The sequence below is a fragment of the Silurus aristotelis genome, assembly GCF_946808225.1.
Source record: "Silurus aristotelis genome assembly, chromosome: 19".
NCBI classification, from domain to species: Eukaryota; Metazoa; Chordata; class Actinopteri; order Siluriformes; family Siluridae; genus Silurus; species Silurus aristotelis.
The window spans coordinates 19,692,461-19,708,123 of record NC_139592.1 but is presented as its reverse complement, the minus strand read 5'-3'; the positions used below and the strand labels follow the sequence as shown (position 1 = coordinate 19,708,123).

At 35.7% G+C, this 15,663-nt stretch overlaps 1 protein-coding gene across 5 annotated transcripts; it reads right to left on the bottom strand.

The window, feature by feature from the left end:
- Positions 1–45: 45 nt before the first annotated feature.
- Positions 46–15,256, bottom strand: pfkfb1 (6-phosphofructo-2-kinase/fructose-2,6-biphosphatase 1). 5 transcript variants are annotated; one of them, XM_083570543.1, is made up of 14 exons: positions 15,068–15,256; positions 7,149–7,274; positions 5,715–5,811; positions 5,503–5,569; positions 4,944–5,018; positions 4,773–4,829; positions 4,567–4,688; positions 4,249–4,456; positions 1,371–1,517; positions 1,190–1,294; positions 767–896; positions 620–682; positions 463–527; positions 46–362 (listed from the first exon to the last, which is right to left on the bottom strand). In XM_083570543.1, exons 1-14 carry the CDS (start codon positions 15,120–15,122, stop codon positions 303–305), a joined length of 1,377 nt encoding a protein of 458 aa, XP_083426669.1. In that variant the 5' UTR covers positions 15,123–15,256; the 3' UTR covers positions 46–302. The 5 variants fall into 5 exon arrangements, with proteins under 5 accessions (XP_083426669.1, XP_083426671.1, XP_083426670.1 ...); XM_083570545.1 differs by lacking the exon at positions 15,068–15,256 and adding an exon at positions 9,026–9,237 and having other exon boundaries at positions 4,940–5,018; positions 5,499–5,569; XM_083570544.1 differs by lacking the exon at positions 15,068–15,256 and adding an exon at positions 9,026–9,237 and having other exon boundaries at positions 4,940–5,018.
- Between the last annotated feature and the right edge of the window lie 407 nt (positions 15,257–15,663).

Sequence of the window (15,663 nt, the reverse complement as noted above, 5' to 3'; positions counted from 1 at the left end):
TAACAATTATTAAAAAAGAAAAATGTACTCTAATTTCACACAATATGGCCAAAGTCTTATTTATTTTTCCTCCACCAACAAAAATAGTTCCAGAAGCAATGCACAGACTGCTGACACCCCTTAGTAAGTGTAATAACCATTTCAATGTCCCATTTATAAGAATGGGAATGGTATAGATGGAACACAAACAAATGGAGAATACAAACAGTGAAAAGTACCAGTGTTGTCATATTATGAACTATTATATTCATATTATAACACTTTTGGAACTCTGCTTGTCTGAAACCGCTGTAAAAGCCATGTTACAAATGTTCTGGAACAGTCCGAAGTGCATCTTCTGACCGCCGTGTCACATCCACGTTCTGGGAAACAAGTAAAATACACAAGAACCTTTTACATCCATTATTCAGAAGTGATGCTCTATGTATTTATGTATATTTTGTGATGCATTTCAATGATTACCGAAGGTTTTTCTCTGTGCGTGTTGACTGCTTGGATGTTAAGATAAATAGATTCCACTTTGCATCCTACATGCAAAACAACACAAAAAATCAGTAAATTGCTATGAATTTGAAATATTATTCATAAAATTATTTAAAGCGTGTTCTCTGATACTGACCGTAGGCCACTGGTGTTAGTTTGAGTACAGTATGGAGGGGACATTTCAGGTATGGAAGTTCCTCTGTGGAGAAACCAAGAACATAATCTTGTCACAAATGCAAAATAGCGAACGTTGCCATTTAGTGCACAGTTTTTTATTTCTAACCTGCACTTTTGTCCAGAAAGTAGGCGATCAAACAACGCATGACTGCCTGGTGGCAGATGACCAGCACATTCTCCTGTCTCTCCAACTCCATGATGACCGGCTCTAGACGGTGCATCAAGTCTTCGTAAGACTTTCGACACAGAAAGAAGAAAAAGCTGATTATTTTGCTATAACAGCATGAAAAAATCTTAGATGACAGCAGTTTGGCAACAATTAATTTTTTTAGAAGAAATTTTCATACTCTTAATCTGTTTACATTGATGAATGTACATTTTTTAATGTTTATTTTTTTTCAGGATCACTCAAAAACGTGAGTCCAATATCTGAAAAAATGTATGAATCCAGCATTACAAAAAAATAATATACAATAATCAGTGACATTTTGAAACTAAACAGATTGGATGGTGAATCGGTTGTAAATACCTCTCCTTTAGGATATCTGTACCGATACTTCTCTTGATCCCTCATCGCAAACTCCTCTGGAAAGTTCTCCTGGATCTCTTCATAAGTCATTTCCTCACACACACCCTTCAATAAGATTTTTCACATTATAACACATGTGGTTTTGATAGATCTGATGTCGATATTACCAATGTTATCTTACTGCATCAATTTCATTCAGGGCTTTCCATTGCTCATAAGGGACTCCCAGTGCCTCAGCCGTCTGTATGGTCCTTTTGAAGTGACTCGTCCACACCTTAAGATCTTTTATGGCCTGGTTTCTGACGAACTCTGACAGAGAAACAGCATACTGAAAAACAAAGTAAAGCCGTTTTAGTTAATGCAAACAAGTTGCATGCTTTGAACTACATGGATCACACATGAGATACATTTTATAGAAGGTTTTGATGCCAACAATGATTGTTTAAAAGATGTTTTCCAGCAGGTGGCGCTGTGAAGTTGTGTTGGTAAGTCAGAGCTCAGTGTCATCAGCTCATTTTGGAGTGACTGCAATTGGAGTGCCATTTGCTGATCATGCTGATATATTTACAAATAAATATGTAAAATTAAACATTTTAAAGATAGCACAATTGATTTTGAAAAGAACCTAATTATATAATAAAGCCTACATAATCATTTAGAAAGCAGCATTTTGCCTATCCTAGCTTACTCTATTCACACTTTCCTGTAAAAAATCATAGTATTTTTTGTATTTATGTGTAAAAACACATTCATACATTCCAATATATGTCCATTATGTGTTCAACTCTATAAAATATTTGGATTAAGTGGACACAAGGTCAAAAGGAATTTGCATTATCTGAATTTCCTGAAGATCACATAAGATTACTGTGCTTTGACTAATGAGATCATGTACGAAATACAAGCATGCTACCCAAATAAATGGTAGCTAAGTAATTAAGATGTGAAAATTTGATTTGGATGACTTTATCATTTAAATCCAGAACCACCAAGCTGTCTCTGCTGTGTCCTTAACCCTCAACAGCCCAGTGTTAAAAAAATATATATAATAGAATTGAAAGTTGCTCTGGATAAGGTATTCTGACAAATGCCATAAATGTAAAAAAAAAAAAAAAAAAAAAAAGCAGAGTGTAAAAAATAATAAATTGTTGCCGGAGATGGATTTACAATTGTTTTTAACAATTTACTTCATGCAATTGAATTCAAATTTATATTTTAAGAGCGTTTTAAAAATGGACATTTACCAAAATCAGCTTTAGCCTTATGTTTATCCCTAATGAGCAAGCAGGTGGTGATGGTGGTGAGATAACAATTCCCTGAGATAGTATGAGAAAGAAACCTTGGGAGGAACCAGATTCAAAAGAGAAAATATCATCATCAGGGTGGCTCCCAATTTCTATTTATTATAGTTCAATCATTGTTAAGGTTGTCAGCTGTTCAGGGTAATTGTAGTGATAAGAAATTGTAGCAGACCAATTAAAGAAGCATAAAAATCACAGTGCAAATCCATACTCCCACTAGTTACTTCATGAATCAAATTTATGGGCTCAATGGCATCCCAGTTGTATCATTTACCACAAGGCATTCTTTGTGAATTTCTAAAGGTACATTAGGAATGGAAACATGGAACGATGATAAAATAAATCTCAAAATAGAAACCTCCTAGAAAATAAACCCTAAATACTGACAAGATAACAGCTTTTCTCCCAGTTTATAAGCCCACTATGGATGATTGTTAAGCAAAAAGGCTATAGAAAACAGACAACTGCACAGTAAATATATAAGATTTTACATTGAAATTTACAATGAAATTTACATTGGAATGATTTGTCCACATTTGAATCAAAGCAAAAAGATCACACATTTTTAATATTTTTCTGATATTCATTATTGTGCATACACACTAGGCACCATTCTCCAGCTAGATAGTAAATGGCACATTGTAAGAGTTACGGCCTCACAGATCAAAGGTCATGTGTTCTATCCTCAGCCTGGGTGACAGATGGTCTTTGAATATTCTTTTCCCCTATTCTTTGTTGTTTACTACATTTGGTCAAGGTCTTGTGCTGAAAAAAACCCCCACAAGGCTGTATCTCTGCCATTGTACTTTTTTTTAGTAAATATAATCTGGTGTGTACTATGCATGTCCAATATTGCAATTTGACATGAGACAAATAAGTTGTGATCTAGGGCAAAAAGGACGCTTTCGAGGACATCAATTTGTTGCAACGGAGACGTGTAGGCATTGAGGGCCGATCCACAATTACCACTTTTATCTGAATCAACCAACAGACCAATGATTGATTTACCTAATTAAAAGTTTCAAACTCAGCTTCAGGGAGGTTCATAATATAGACTAGAACTTAGAGTTCAGAAGTCTGGTACATGCTTAGGCCAATGTTTGGTTAAGCATATTTTTATTATTGACAGAGAGTTGATGTTTCTTGCACCATTCTGTGTAAATTCTAGAGAATTCGTGTGTGAAATTCCCAGATCAGCCGTTTCTGAAGAACCCAAACCAGATCAAAATCCATGCCAAAATCCAAGTCTCTGTTTTTGTTCTATTCTGTTGTTTGATGTTAACATTAACTAAAGCTCTTGGCTTGTATCTGCATAATTTTATGCCATAGCATGAGACTGATGAGAACTTTCTGACCTTTTTTTTAGAGACATTTTGCTACACATAGACAATATGTTTGGTAAAACCAGCAAAGATGTCAATAATATATGTGGTCATAAAGGGCTCCGCCACTCTTGTGTTATAAAGTCAAAATAATATGCACATCAGATTATTCACTGCTGACTGATGCCTTAAGCTTAAGGTGGCTGTTTGTGAAAACACAGCAGCACTTTAATTGACAGAATGGTATGAAGAAGCCGATTTCTTTAATACCTTGTGATATAATGCTATTTCTTCAACCTTAATAATGTCATTGTTGAGCTATTGATAGACCTTCGATTTTATCCCTAAACCTTATATTGCAATCATGCATCAAACATCAGTGAATTATGTAGATTCCACAAATAAAACCCAAAAGACTCAGCAGGCCTTGTCTCACCTTTTTGCCTTGGGAAGAAAGGCCAGAGTCTCCCCCGATGCGACCCAGCAGGTTCAGCTCGCTCTCTCCATGCCTGCTGAGGTAGATGGAGCGTGGTGCGACATGGATGTTCATGAGGTAGTACACTATTCGGCTCTGGATATGGTCCTGAACCCTGTTCACCAGATAACTGGTGCCCACGTTGAAGATCTTAATGTAGGACATATTTCTAATACACACAAAGTAATACAGAAGAAGTCAGAAGACAGTATTGATTCAAATATTTTGTTATATTTTAGTATATCAGTTATTCTAAAATTGCATGTGATGATTTTTAACCTGTCCTGCTCATCATCAATGGAAATGTAAGTCAACTTGTAGCATTCAATACGCTTTAGAAAATCCTCCACCACCTTGTCTTTGTCGCAGTTCTCATAGTCCGGGCTGTTCAGTTTCACTTCCTGTTATGGCCAACCAAAAATTTGATTTAAGTAAAAACCCCTTTAATTAAATAGATTAGATTCGATTGTTGCATTTTTCCTTACCATTATATTTGCCTCAATAATTTCTGGGTCATCACAAATTGACTCGATAAAAAACACCTAAAAAAAAAGAATTCATAGCTCAAGAATTGTACAAATGAGCACAATTCTTTTTTCTTAATGGAGATATGTATTGTTTCTGTTGTATATTAGTGTGAGAAGCCCTGCACCTGCCTTGTAGCCCCTCTCCCTGGCAAAGATGTTGATAATCTCTCTCCTCTCCTTTGTGGTGTTAGTGGCATCAAATACCTGCATAAGTTAATTTAATTAGAGACAGATTAAGCTTCATCAATCATTGTTATTTTGTTACCGAGGTCATGCTAAAATCAGTACTGCCAATAGAAACATCCTTCTTATTTCAGAGAATTTCTATAACTATAATAATATAAATATAGATAACTGTTATGTAATTGCATAATACAGGTACATTGCAAATAAATGCAGCTTAGCATCTACCAAAAGCATTTATATAGATAGATAGATAGATAGATAGATAGATAGATAGATAGATAGATAGATAGATAGATAGATAGATAGATAGATAGATAGATAGATAGATAGATAGATAGATAGATAGATAGATAGAAATAAAAAACGAAAACTTTTAATGTCATTTATTAATAATTATATTTTTTGTGTTCTGAGGCATCAGTTGATATTAATGCATACTATATGATAGTATGGCTTTTGCTGTGCTTTCATGAGTAGCACTCTCAGATTCCCCCTTACTCACTGCTACTTGTCCCTGCTCCGTAGTGAAGTAGTTGGCAATGTCCATCAGGGCCTTCAAAACGCAAGCCCTGCAAACAACAACGGATACACTATTACTACACAATACTAATCCATACACAAGCTATTTGCATTGCGTTCAAGATGTGTGTAGCCTGTTAAATGTTTAACTTTGAATAAATAAATATATAAGATACGCCTTATCTTGCTTCATACCTGCGAATCTTCATGGCCTCTTCATTATCTGAGCGGAAGAATTCATAGTTTTTGTAACTCTTGACTGCATCTCTTCTGTACTGGCCCAGATTAAAGACTGCAAAGAAACAAATCAATTTTTTTATTTTAGACACACTTCGGATTAATCTTGGGTTCGATACTGATCTCGTTATTTCTTTTACATAGTTTGCTGAAATATTGGAATTGGAATTATAGCCATCATAAGGATGCTCTTCTACAATAATAAATACGTTTTAATAGTATTCGAAATTCAGACCCCCAAATATCTGTTCTGATATGCAGCAAGTGCTCAATATATAATTTGCTATATTTTTACAGCTACGTGATATTGCCCATCTACAACCAGAATTACAAAAAAGTTGGGAGAAAATGTAAATAAAATAGAATGCAATGATTTGCAAATCTCACAAATCCATATTTTATTCACAATAGAACATAAATATTAAGTTCAAACTAAGGAAATGTAAAGGAAAAAATTAAAACATTTAAAATTGTATGGTTGCAACACATTTCAAAAATGTGGGGACAGAGCAACAAAAGTCTGGAAAAATTAAGTTTTATTAAAATTAAACAGTTGGAGAAACATTTAGCAACTTATTAGCTTAATTGACAACAGGTCAGTAAGATGATTGGGTATAAATAGTGTATTTTAGAGAGGCAGGTCTCTCAGAAGTAAGGGTGGGCAGAGGCTCACCAATCTGTAAAAGACTGTGTTTACAAATTTAGAAAACCTTCAGAATAATGTTCCTCAACATTAAATTGCAAAACAGTTGAATATCTCATCATTTAAAGTACATAATATCATCAAAGGTTTCAAAGAATCTGGAGAAAATCCCAGAACTGTTGAGCAGCAAGAATCCTGTAACAGGCAAATATGGGACAACATTTCTCTCCCAAAGCTTCAGCAACTGGTCTTCTCAGTTCCCAGATGTATACAGACAAAAGAAATGATGTTACACCGTGGGAAAAATTACCCTGCCCCAACTTATTTTGAGACGTTTTGTAGCCTTCACATTTAAAATTACATTTTTTTTTTTCTTAAAATGGTTTATTTTCTCAGTTTTAACATTGAATAGGTTTTTGTTTTATTGTGAATAGAATATGGATTTATGATATTTTTAAATTATTGCATTCTGTTTTTATTTACATTTTTACACAGTGAAAAACAGTGTCCCAACTTTTTTGGAATTAAGGTTGTATACCTAATGGATTTGAATCCAATCATCCGAGATTACATACTTTGGAACTACTGATACTGGTCTAAATAATCAGAATTGACTCCACAGCATAAGAATGCTTTATACACAGTGAATACCTGCCAGATAATTTGTTACCATGCAATCCCCCATAAACTGGATGCCAAACCAAATGAACGTATGGTCTAAATTGACAACTTCTTCTATGACTGATCACCTTGAGTTGGGACTCCAATCCAATTGAGGTAGCGTGTCAGCTTCCTGGAGATATATGTTTTTCCTCTGGCAGGCAGCCCCACCATTACAATCATAGTTGGAGAGTTTGTAAACTGGGGTCTTGATGCTGTGGAATAATGAGACCACAATTAGTACAAGAGCTTCTTTACCTAAATAAACCTTAAAGGTTCAATGGCAAAAATTATTATATCAATATAGAAAACTGTATAGTAGTGGTTGGGTAACTCCTTTAGATAGGCTTTACTGACTTACATATTCTAATCTCACAGTTCCCACAAAGAAAAAGTGTTGTTTTAATTTGCAAACCATGAATTACTTAGGACCTGAAAGACCTGTTAAACACTGAATGGTAGCAGTTAATAAAGTGACTTAGTGAGGGCAACCTAGAAAATGATTGAGAATAACAATGTGAAGAAGATTTTCCCAGCATGGCCACCCCACCCATACCAACCTAAACCTATTCCAGTTCCTTTGTTTTAAGGGTTTCTTTTCTTTTCTTCAGGCAGGGCATAAATTATTGCCCTACCCCCCTTTCCTTCTTTTTGCAACCCTAATGATTACCCCCTGAGGACACACCCTGTTGACCCTAAAATAAAGAGCACCACCAGACTCTAATCTGACTGTCTGAGGGCTGACTGAATGTAGTTGGAGAAAGGCAAGACTGTGGGGTGTGTTGGGATCAGCCCTGAGGTGCTAGAGTGGAATGCCGCTGTACCTGTTCTTTCTATCTTTGAAATTGCACAGCAACAGAACTAACCCAGGATGACTTTCTGAATCAATTGCAATGGCAGTGACATGACCGTCCAGCACTTTCAAGGACTATAGAACCTTTTAGGCTCACATTATGAAGTCATACCTTTGAGAGGTTGGGCAGTGAACCGGTCTGACCTTTGGTGCAGTCCGACAAACGCCTGAAAGACTACTAAAACGCCTGAAAGACTACTTGAATAAGAAACTGTCTGAACAGCTGAACTGGACTGATAACACTGATGTGTGGTATATAAAAGACCAAACTGTGGCCAGAGTTCTTCTTTATCCTGTAGTCCATCTGTAGCTCTCTGTAACTGCAGGGAACATCAATAACCTCAAAAACTTTAAAGAAGGCCAGTGCCATAAAAGGAAGTTAAAAAATTACTTCAGGAGATAACCATGAACAGGATGGTTCAGTCTTGGAGAGCATTTCGAACAATTCTGCTCTTTCCCTATATTGCTTTATGGCCAGGAACACCAATACCACCAAGAAGTGCATGTAAACATTACTGGGGCCTCCTCACAGCATGCTGTCCTGCCCCTTGTCTCTCAGGGCACACAAAGGGACAGAAATTCACTTTAACAGCAATCCTTTACTTGCATTATTATTAACTATTAATTATTCTGTGTAAACGCTTAATTATTTTTTTCAACATACTATGGTCCTCATTCAAAGTTTCTGACAACTTGCATTTTTTCTTTCTATTATCAGCTTTCATGAACCACGGAAATAATTATATTAGATAGGTTCGAGTATTGATAGATTCTGGAATACTAAATTTAGTTTGGCAAAACTGTAGACAGACCAGCTGGGAGGAAATCAAACAAATCAGAGCAATCAATTAAAGAAGGAACAGTTTGTTGTTCTTGTTACTTCATGATAGAAACCTCTAATATCACACAAACTGAAACGACCCAGACACTAACAGAAAAGGTTTACACAGTTTTACCCACAGCTAGAATGTCTAAAATGGTAAAACATAAATAAAAGAAATCCAGCAGAATTCTGTTACATAAGATTTTAAATGTCTTCCAAACAAGTAGCAGATTGAGCCACAATAGCATAAAAAATGAAGCAAATATTAAAATATTTTGTTTTACACTCACATCCTCTCCTTTGGCTCAGAGGGCCTCCTGCCTCAGGTACCCAGATTTTTAGCAAGGGGGTCTGCATGAGTTCTGTCTTTTCTGTAGACATGTCATTTAACATTCATCTGCCTTGTTCTTCCTCTGAGCCTAAAGTCACCAAGTCGCAATCTCGCACTCAAACACAAGGCAGCCTCCTGTGAGTTATGCTCCTTCTAAAGTCACCTGACTGTTGCCTCGGAGAAGGGAGCATGGGGAGGGAAAGGAGGAGGAGACTGTGATAAGAGGAGCACTAAGGAAGCGGCACAGAGGACTACAGGATTGACTCATTAACCATCTGGGTACTCCAAAGCTTGAGGTTCAGTCATGTTCCCACCAAATGTCAGTTACCAAATAATTTAATAAATCATTACTGGGTAGCTACTGGTTGGTATAATAAAATGCCCCTTACAACATATGCAGCTGTTTATCTCCAAATATTCTGAACTTTATCTAAACCTGGACAGGTTGTTTTTGTAGATTTTTTATTATGTGCAAGGCTATTTGCATCACACATCAAAAAATAGGATTACATATGAGGATTCTGACTTGGTTTCATCTTAGTTTGACTTTGTGCTTCCACATACTAGGCCATCCCCTCCCCCAAACAAGTCACAGCAACACCCCAGGCACAATAAAGCTAATCTCCCACAATGGACTGTTCATTTTAAAAAGGACACTCTTATAATTCCTAATCATTGTTTACACATTGCTAAATATGTTTGTATTGTTAAACGTCATGCCAAAAAGTCACATATGCATGAAAATAATTTAACACTAAAAAGTCACAAGATAAAAATATTATGATCTTGCATAACATTGATGTGGAATCCCCCAAAAGAACTTGTATTTGCAAGGCAAATTTGTGTTAGATTTACTCAAACATCATGTAAATCTTTGTTTGTACCATTCCAAAATATTTTTTAACAGATGTAGTTGGTTCTATGTCATAAAACACATTAAAAACTATTGCAATCCTGAACAGGCAGGTACCAAAGATGAATCGATGCTATATTGACTTAAATTCATTTGAAAAAACATGGTCTTTGTTTGTCCTGCACGCTTTATATTTGTCTGATCACTTGCTATCCTATTTACATATGTATCAGTTCAGAAAATAATGAATACCTGTTCATTCTAACATAGACACATGAAGTGAAATCTTTCCATCAAATGTTTTTGCTGTAACCAGAATAGCCTGTTAGAAATTTTTACTAGTTTTGTTTTCATTAGATAGATTAGTGGAAGGTTTAACCAAACAAAAAAAGCAACACAAAGCAGTAGGTCAGTAATGTGTTTTACCTAAATAACTGAAAGGTCTCAATGTGGCTATGATTGTTAACAAGATTAGACATTAGACAGCTTAAGCGTGGCCTGAATCACGTCTGATCCTGTGCACAGTCTGCTTTAATGCCACACCACAAGATGTTTATCTTGAGTCACTGGTATCTTGCCCTAAATTCCTTTTTTGTAAACATCGTAGTGAGAGAGAGATTTAAAGAGATTGAGTTTTGAATGTTTGTTGTTTCTAGAATTATTATTATTTTTATTATTCACACAGGAGATGCAGGCACTACAAAAATTGTGACTATAAAAATATGATTATGACAAGGAAAGAAACCTATAAAACACTAGTTCAATATAGATACTGTATATCTAAAGTACAAATGCACCATGGTATAAAAGAAATTCACCTTGTACTCTATATAGCTAATGTACTTCTTTATTCCTTCACAAATTCATAACTCAAGTAAAAGTGTACTTACTTTGACTTAATGAATCCAATTATACGTTTTTAAATATAGCACTATATTATATAAATATAAACTAATATAAATATAGCAATATAGTTTCTTTATTTTAAGAATGCAAAATATCTGCCTTTAAATCACACACAGAATGTAGACACTGATATAAATTTGTACCCCTTTATGTAATTATGTAAATGTAATTGGGAAAGGCTACATAATGACAGCTTTATTGCTAATCTTGTAAATGTCAGCTAGAATGAGGATGGCATTGATACAGACTATTTGCATGCTAATAGCCAGCTATCACAATACAAATGGATTTATAGATTTACAATTGCATGTGGTGACTTTAGCTTCAGGGCTTTTTTTTTTTCAATATATGATTGCAGAGAAATGTAGTGACAGTGTTTTTATTTTATTATTGGATTGTAAGTAAGTGAAGTCAAAAGTATACGGTGAAAGAAAACTTCAAGTAAAGTGGAGATATTTACTAACCCCGCTTTTTTAACCTCCCACCTTGGCAACTAGCATACCAACCTAGCATTGTAGCCCGGCTTGCTACAGTGTGTGTTACTCACCAAGCAAGATTAAATATATCTATGTATTAGCCAAGAAGCAAAAATGAACATAATCCATATTAAAGACCAGAATGAATAAATATTTAAAAGATACTACACATTACATTTATTTTTTTTTATTATTGCTAGCTGCTAGTTAGTCAGTGTGATAGTTTCAGCAGAGACTCAACGTTGTCCACACAATTTCTCTTACTGCTTGAAGCACACATTCTGTGTTTTTATTGTTTCATTTTAAATGATTTTAGTTAATGAAAAACTATAGAACTGTAAGCAATCATTGTAAAACAATATGTTTAGAAAATTAATTAAGATGTAAAATCATATGTAAAATAAGATATGATCAAATATTATGCTAAATTGTGAAGTAATTTTGGAATTAGGACAGATGGAACAAAGCACACACCAGGGCAATCCAGAATCAGCAAAGTGTTTGTCTATTGCTGTTTTCCTGAATTCTTAATGAATTACATTAGCTTGAATAAATGTAACTTCTACAGTTTTGTGTGAGAATAAATATTAAACCACATTATGTGACAGTTGCATGCATGACAGTTATCAGCATCTTTCATCTCCTTTTGAGATGTAAAGGTCTGTGGTGCTTCTATGTGTCTATGTCAGCCAACCTATCAAATGCTTTGCTTCCTTTCAGAAAAAATATGCACATTAGCAATAAGCAGCAAACCTCGGCGTGTTCTATTTTAAGTGCAAATTGGGGTAAGGACTAAACCACAACTGTTTACAACATATTTTTTACAAGTATTGGTGACATTTCAGTCAAAACCACATGCGCCACTACACCTACAGTGAGGAAAATAAGTATTTGAACACCCTGCTATTTTGCAAGTTCTCCCACTTAGAAATCATGGAGGGGTCTGAAATTGTCATCGTAGGTGCATGTCCACTGTGAGAGACAATATCTAAAAAAAAAAAAATCCAGAAATCACAATGTATGATTTTTTAACTATTTATTTGTATGATACAGCTGCAAATAAGTATTTGAACACCTGAGAAAGTCAATGTTAATATTTGGTACAGTAGCCTTTGTTTGCAATTACAGAGGTCAAACGTTTCCTGTATTTTTTCACCAGGTTTGCATACACTGCAGGAGGGATTTTGGCCCACTCCTCCACACAGATCTTCTCTAGATCAGTCAGGTTTCTGGCCTGTCGCTGAGAAACACGGACTTTGAGCTCCCTCCAAAGATTCTCTATTGGGTTTAGGTCTGGAGACTGGCTAGGCCACGCCAGAACCTTTATATGCTTCCTACAGAGCCACTCCTTGGTTATCCTGTGTGCTTCGGACCATTGTCATGTTGGAAGACCCAGACTTGACCCATCTTAAATGCTCTAACTGAGGGTAGGAGGTTTTTCCCCAAAATCTCGCAATACATGGCCCCGGTCATCCTCTCCTTAATACAGTGCAGTCACCCTGTCCCATGTGCAGAAAAACACCCCCAAAGCTTGATGCTACCACCTCCATGCTTCACAGTAGGGATGGTGTTCTTGGGTTTGTACTCATCATTCTTCTTCCTCCAAACACGTTTAGTGGAATTATGACCTAAAAGTTCTATTTTGGTCTCATCTGACCACATGACTTTCTCCCATGACTCCTCTGGATCATCCAAATGGTCATTGTCAAACTTAAGACGTGCCTGGACATGTGCTGGTTTAAGCAGGGGAACCTTCAGTGCCATGAATGATTTCAAACCATGACGTCTTAGTGTATTACCAACAGTAACCTTGGAAACTGTGGCCCCAGCTCTTTTCAGGTCATTGACCAGCTCCTCCTGTGTAGTTCTGGGCTGATTTTTCACCTTCCTTAGGATCATTGAGACCCCACGAGGTGAGATCTTGCATGGAGCCCCAGTCCGAGGGAGATTGACAGTCATGTTTAGCTTCTTCCATTTTCTAATGATTGCTCCAACAGTGGACCTTTTTTCACCAAGCTGCTTGGCAATTTCCCCCTGGCCCTTTCCAGCCTTGTGGAGGTGTACAATTTTGTCTCTAGTGTCTTTGGACAGCTCTTTGGTCTTGGCCATGTTAGTAGTTGGATTCTTACTGATTGTATGGGGTGGACAGGTGTCTTTATGCAGCTAACGACCTCGAACAGGTGCATCTAATTTAGGATAATAAATGTAATGGAGGTGGACATTTTAAAGGCAGACTAACAGGTTTTTAAAGGGGGCAGAATTCTAGCTGATAGACAGGTGTTTAAATACTTATTTGCAGCTGTATCATACAAATAAATAGTTTAAAAATCATATATTGTGATTTCTGAATTTTTTTTTTTTTTAGATTATGTCTCTCACAGTGGACATGCAACTACGATGACAATTTCAGACCCCTCCATGATTTCTAAGTGGGAGAACTTGCAAAATAGCAGGGTGTTCAAATACTTATTTTCCTCACTGTAAATAACGTGCTTAATACTTGATGTCCTTTAGGCAAGGATTGTTTATTTATATATGCTGAAACTTACATATTGGTGTCTTTTGAATTGTAATAAATGAGTAAAACAGCTTACTGTTTGAATCTGTATAGCAGATCATTGCTTGCATACTGAGGGCAAATAGTATCTCATTATATGCCAGATGATACGGCAAAGTGAACAACCATCAAAGAACAAAACAACAGTTAAAAAAACTGTAAATATAGATTTCTTATTTTTTTCTTAGCCATCCCTGACTTGCATAAAATTTCACAGAAATAAACGTCTGTGTCCTCTTATATTGGCTCAATGAATGCTTGGTGCTATTAAAAGCCTGACCAGCTGGAGTGACGCAATCTGGTCAGTATGTAGCAGAGGCTGTTTTGAACCCAGGGGAGATGCTAACTCTCCTCAGGAAATCATCTGTGGTCTGTAAATAGAGTAAACTTTGAAAAACAAGAGAGAAAAATAAACAACGACTAAACCAACAGCTTCTGTACACCTACAAAGCATGGACTGTATTGGTGGTTTTCTAGTACTATAAATGTAATTGATCAGCCATGACATTGATCATGGCTTGATGTCTGATGTCAGTTTTGCCCTGGAGCTTTAACACAAGCAAAAAAAGCATTACAAGTAATTTAAAAAGTGGTAAGAGAATTAGCCATTGAAAATAATGCGTATTAGTATCCAAGTGTCTGTATTTATTGCTTAGTTCATAATGAGCTACCAGTAACTACCTACAGTAGTATTAATTACAGTTGATAATAGTGCCAGCATTGTATAGTATTATATAGTTACTAGAGAGTTACTGAATATTATAGTGTTGTAAAAGTGTTACTATTTACACAAAGCAAAAAGAAATAGGATTTTGTTTAAACAATATATATATATATATATATATATATATATATATATATATATATATATATATATATATATATATATATATATATATTACATTATGCCACTATTGATCTTAATAAACCATCATTTAAATTCTGTGTGTCATTACTGACAAACAAAAGGCACTTTAAACAGAGTCTGGACATTATTCTATTAATTGTTACCTACTTCTCCTCTTAACCGTAAAACTACATCAGTTGGAGACCAAACACTCCTTTAGTACGGTAGCCTTTAAGAATGGAACAATTTCCAAAATGCATTCATGTAGTACACATGCAGTTAGGTGATATTAGTGTGTCAGTGTGCTCTCTATAGGTTCACATATAGGTCATCTCGGGTCAGTCCATCCTTCTAGTCCTCACCTGTGCTGTCACAGATGGTTTGCTTACGCAACTCTGTCGGAAACACGTCCATCATGCGAAGAAAAACTGAAAAGAATTATCCTGAAAACACCACTATAACATATGCTTGATGGCGTATGTATCAGATGCTCTTTTTAAACCTTAACTGAGAGGCTTTGGCTTTGGCTGAGGTTCCCACACCCTCCCGTATTACTCACAGACATATGATCTGAGCAGCCGGACCCTGGCCTTTAACATCGTCCAGAACAAGGGATCACAATATACACATATTGCACATAACAAGAGCAAAGGTCATACTGTGGCATTAGCGTTTACACACAACCTCTACCAATCACATATGAAAGAACTGTCTTAGGAGGTTTTGAATGAATCCTGTCTTTACAAAGTCATTCTTCAGTATTTGCTGAACATTTGTGATTGTCTTCACTGAAGCTGCTTGTTTTATGAACTGAGCTAATGGAAAGATAATAGAATAGCATTTTATGTATCTTGATACAGTATCTTATTTTTAGTTCAAATGTTGCTCAATCTAGTGGATAAAATAGTACAAACGATGTAAGACTAAATTCAAATCATTTGGTTTGCAATATACAATA

What these genes read in the sequence shown, in the direction of transcription:
- pfkfb1 (XM_083570542.1), bottom strand. Translation starts at nt 9,128, where the DNA reads ATGTTAAATGACATGTCTACAGAAAAGACAGAACTCATGCAGACCCCC. An exon ending in CGGAGCAGGGACAAGTAGCA is followed by an intron (nt 5,019 to 5,502) that starts GTGAGTAAGGGG and finishes TAACTTATGCAG; the next exon opens with GTATTTGATGCCACTAACAC. An exon ending in CCCTGAATGAAATTGATGCA is followed by an intron (nt 1,295 to 1,370) that starts GTAAGATAACAT and finishes ATCTTATTGAAG; the next exon opens with GGTGTGTGTGAGGAAATGAC.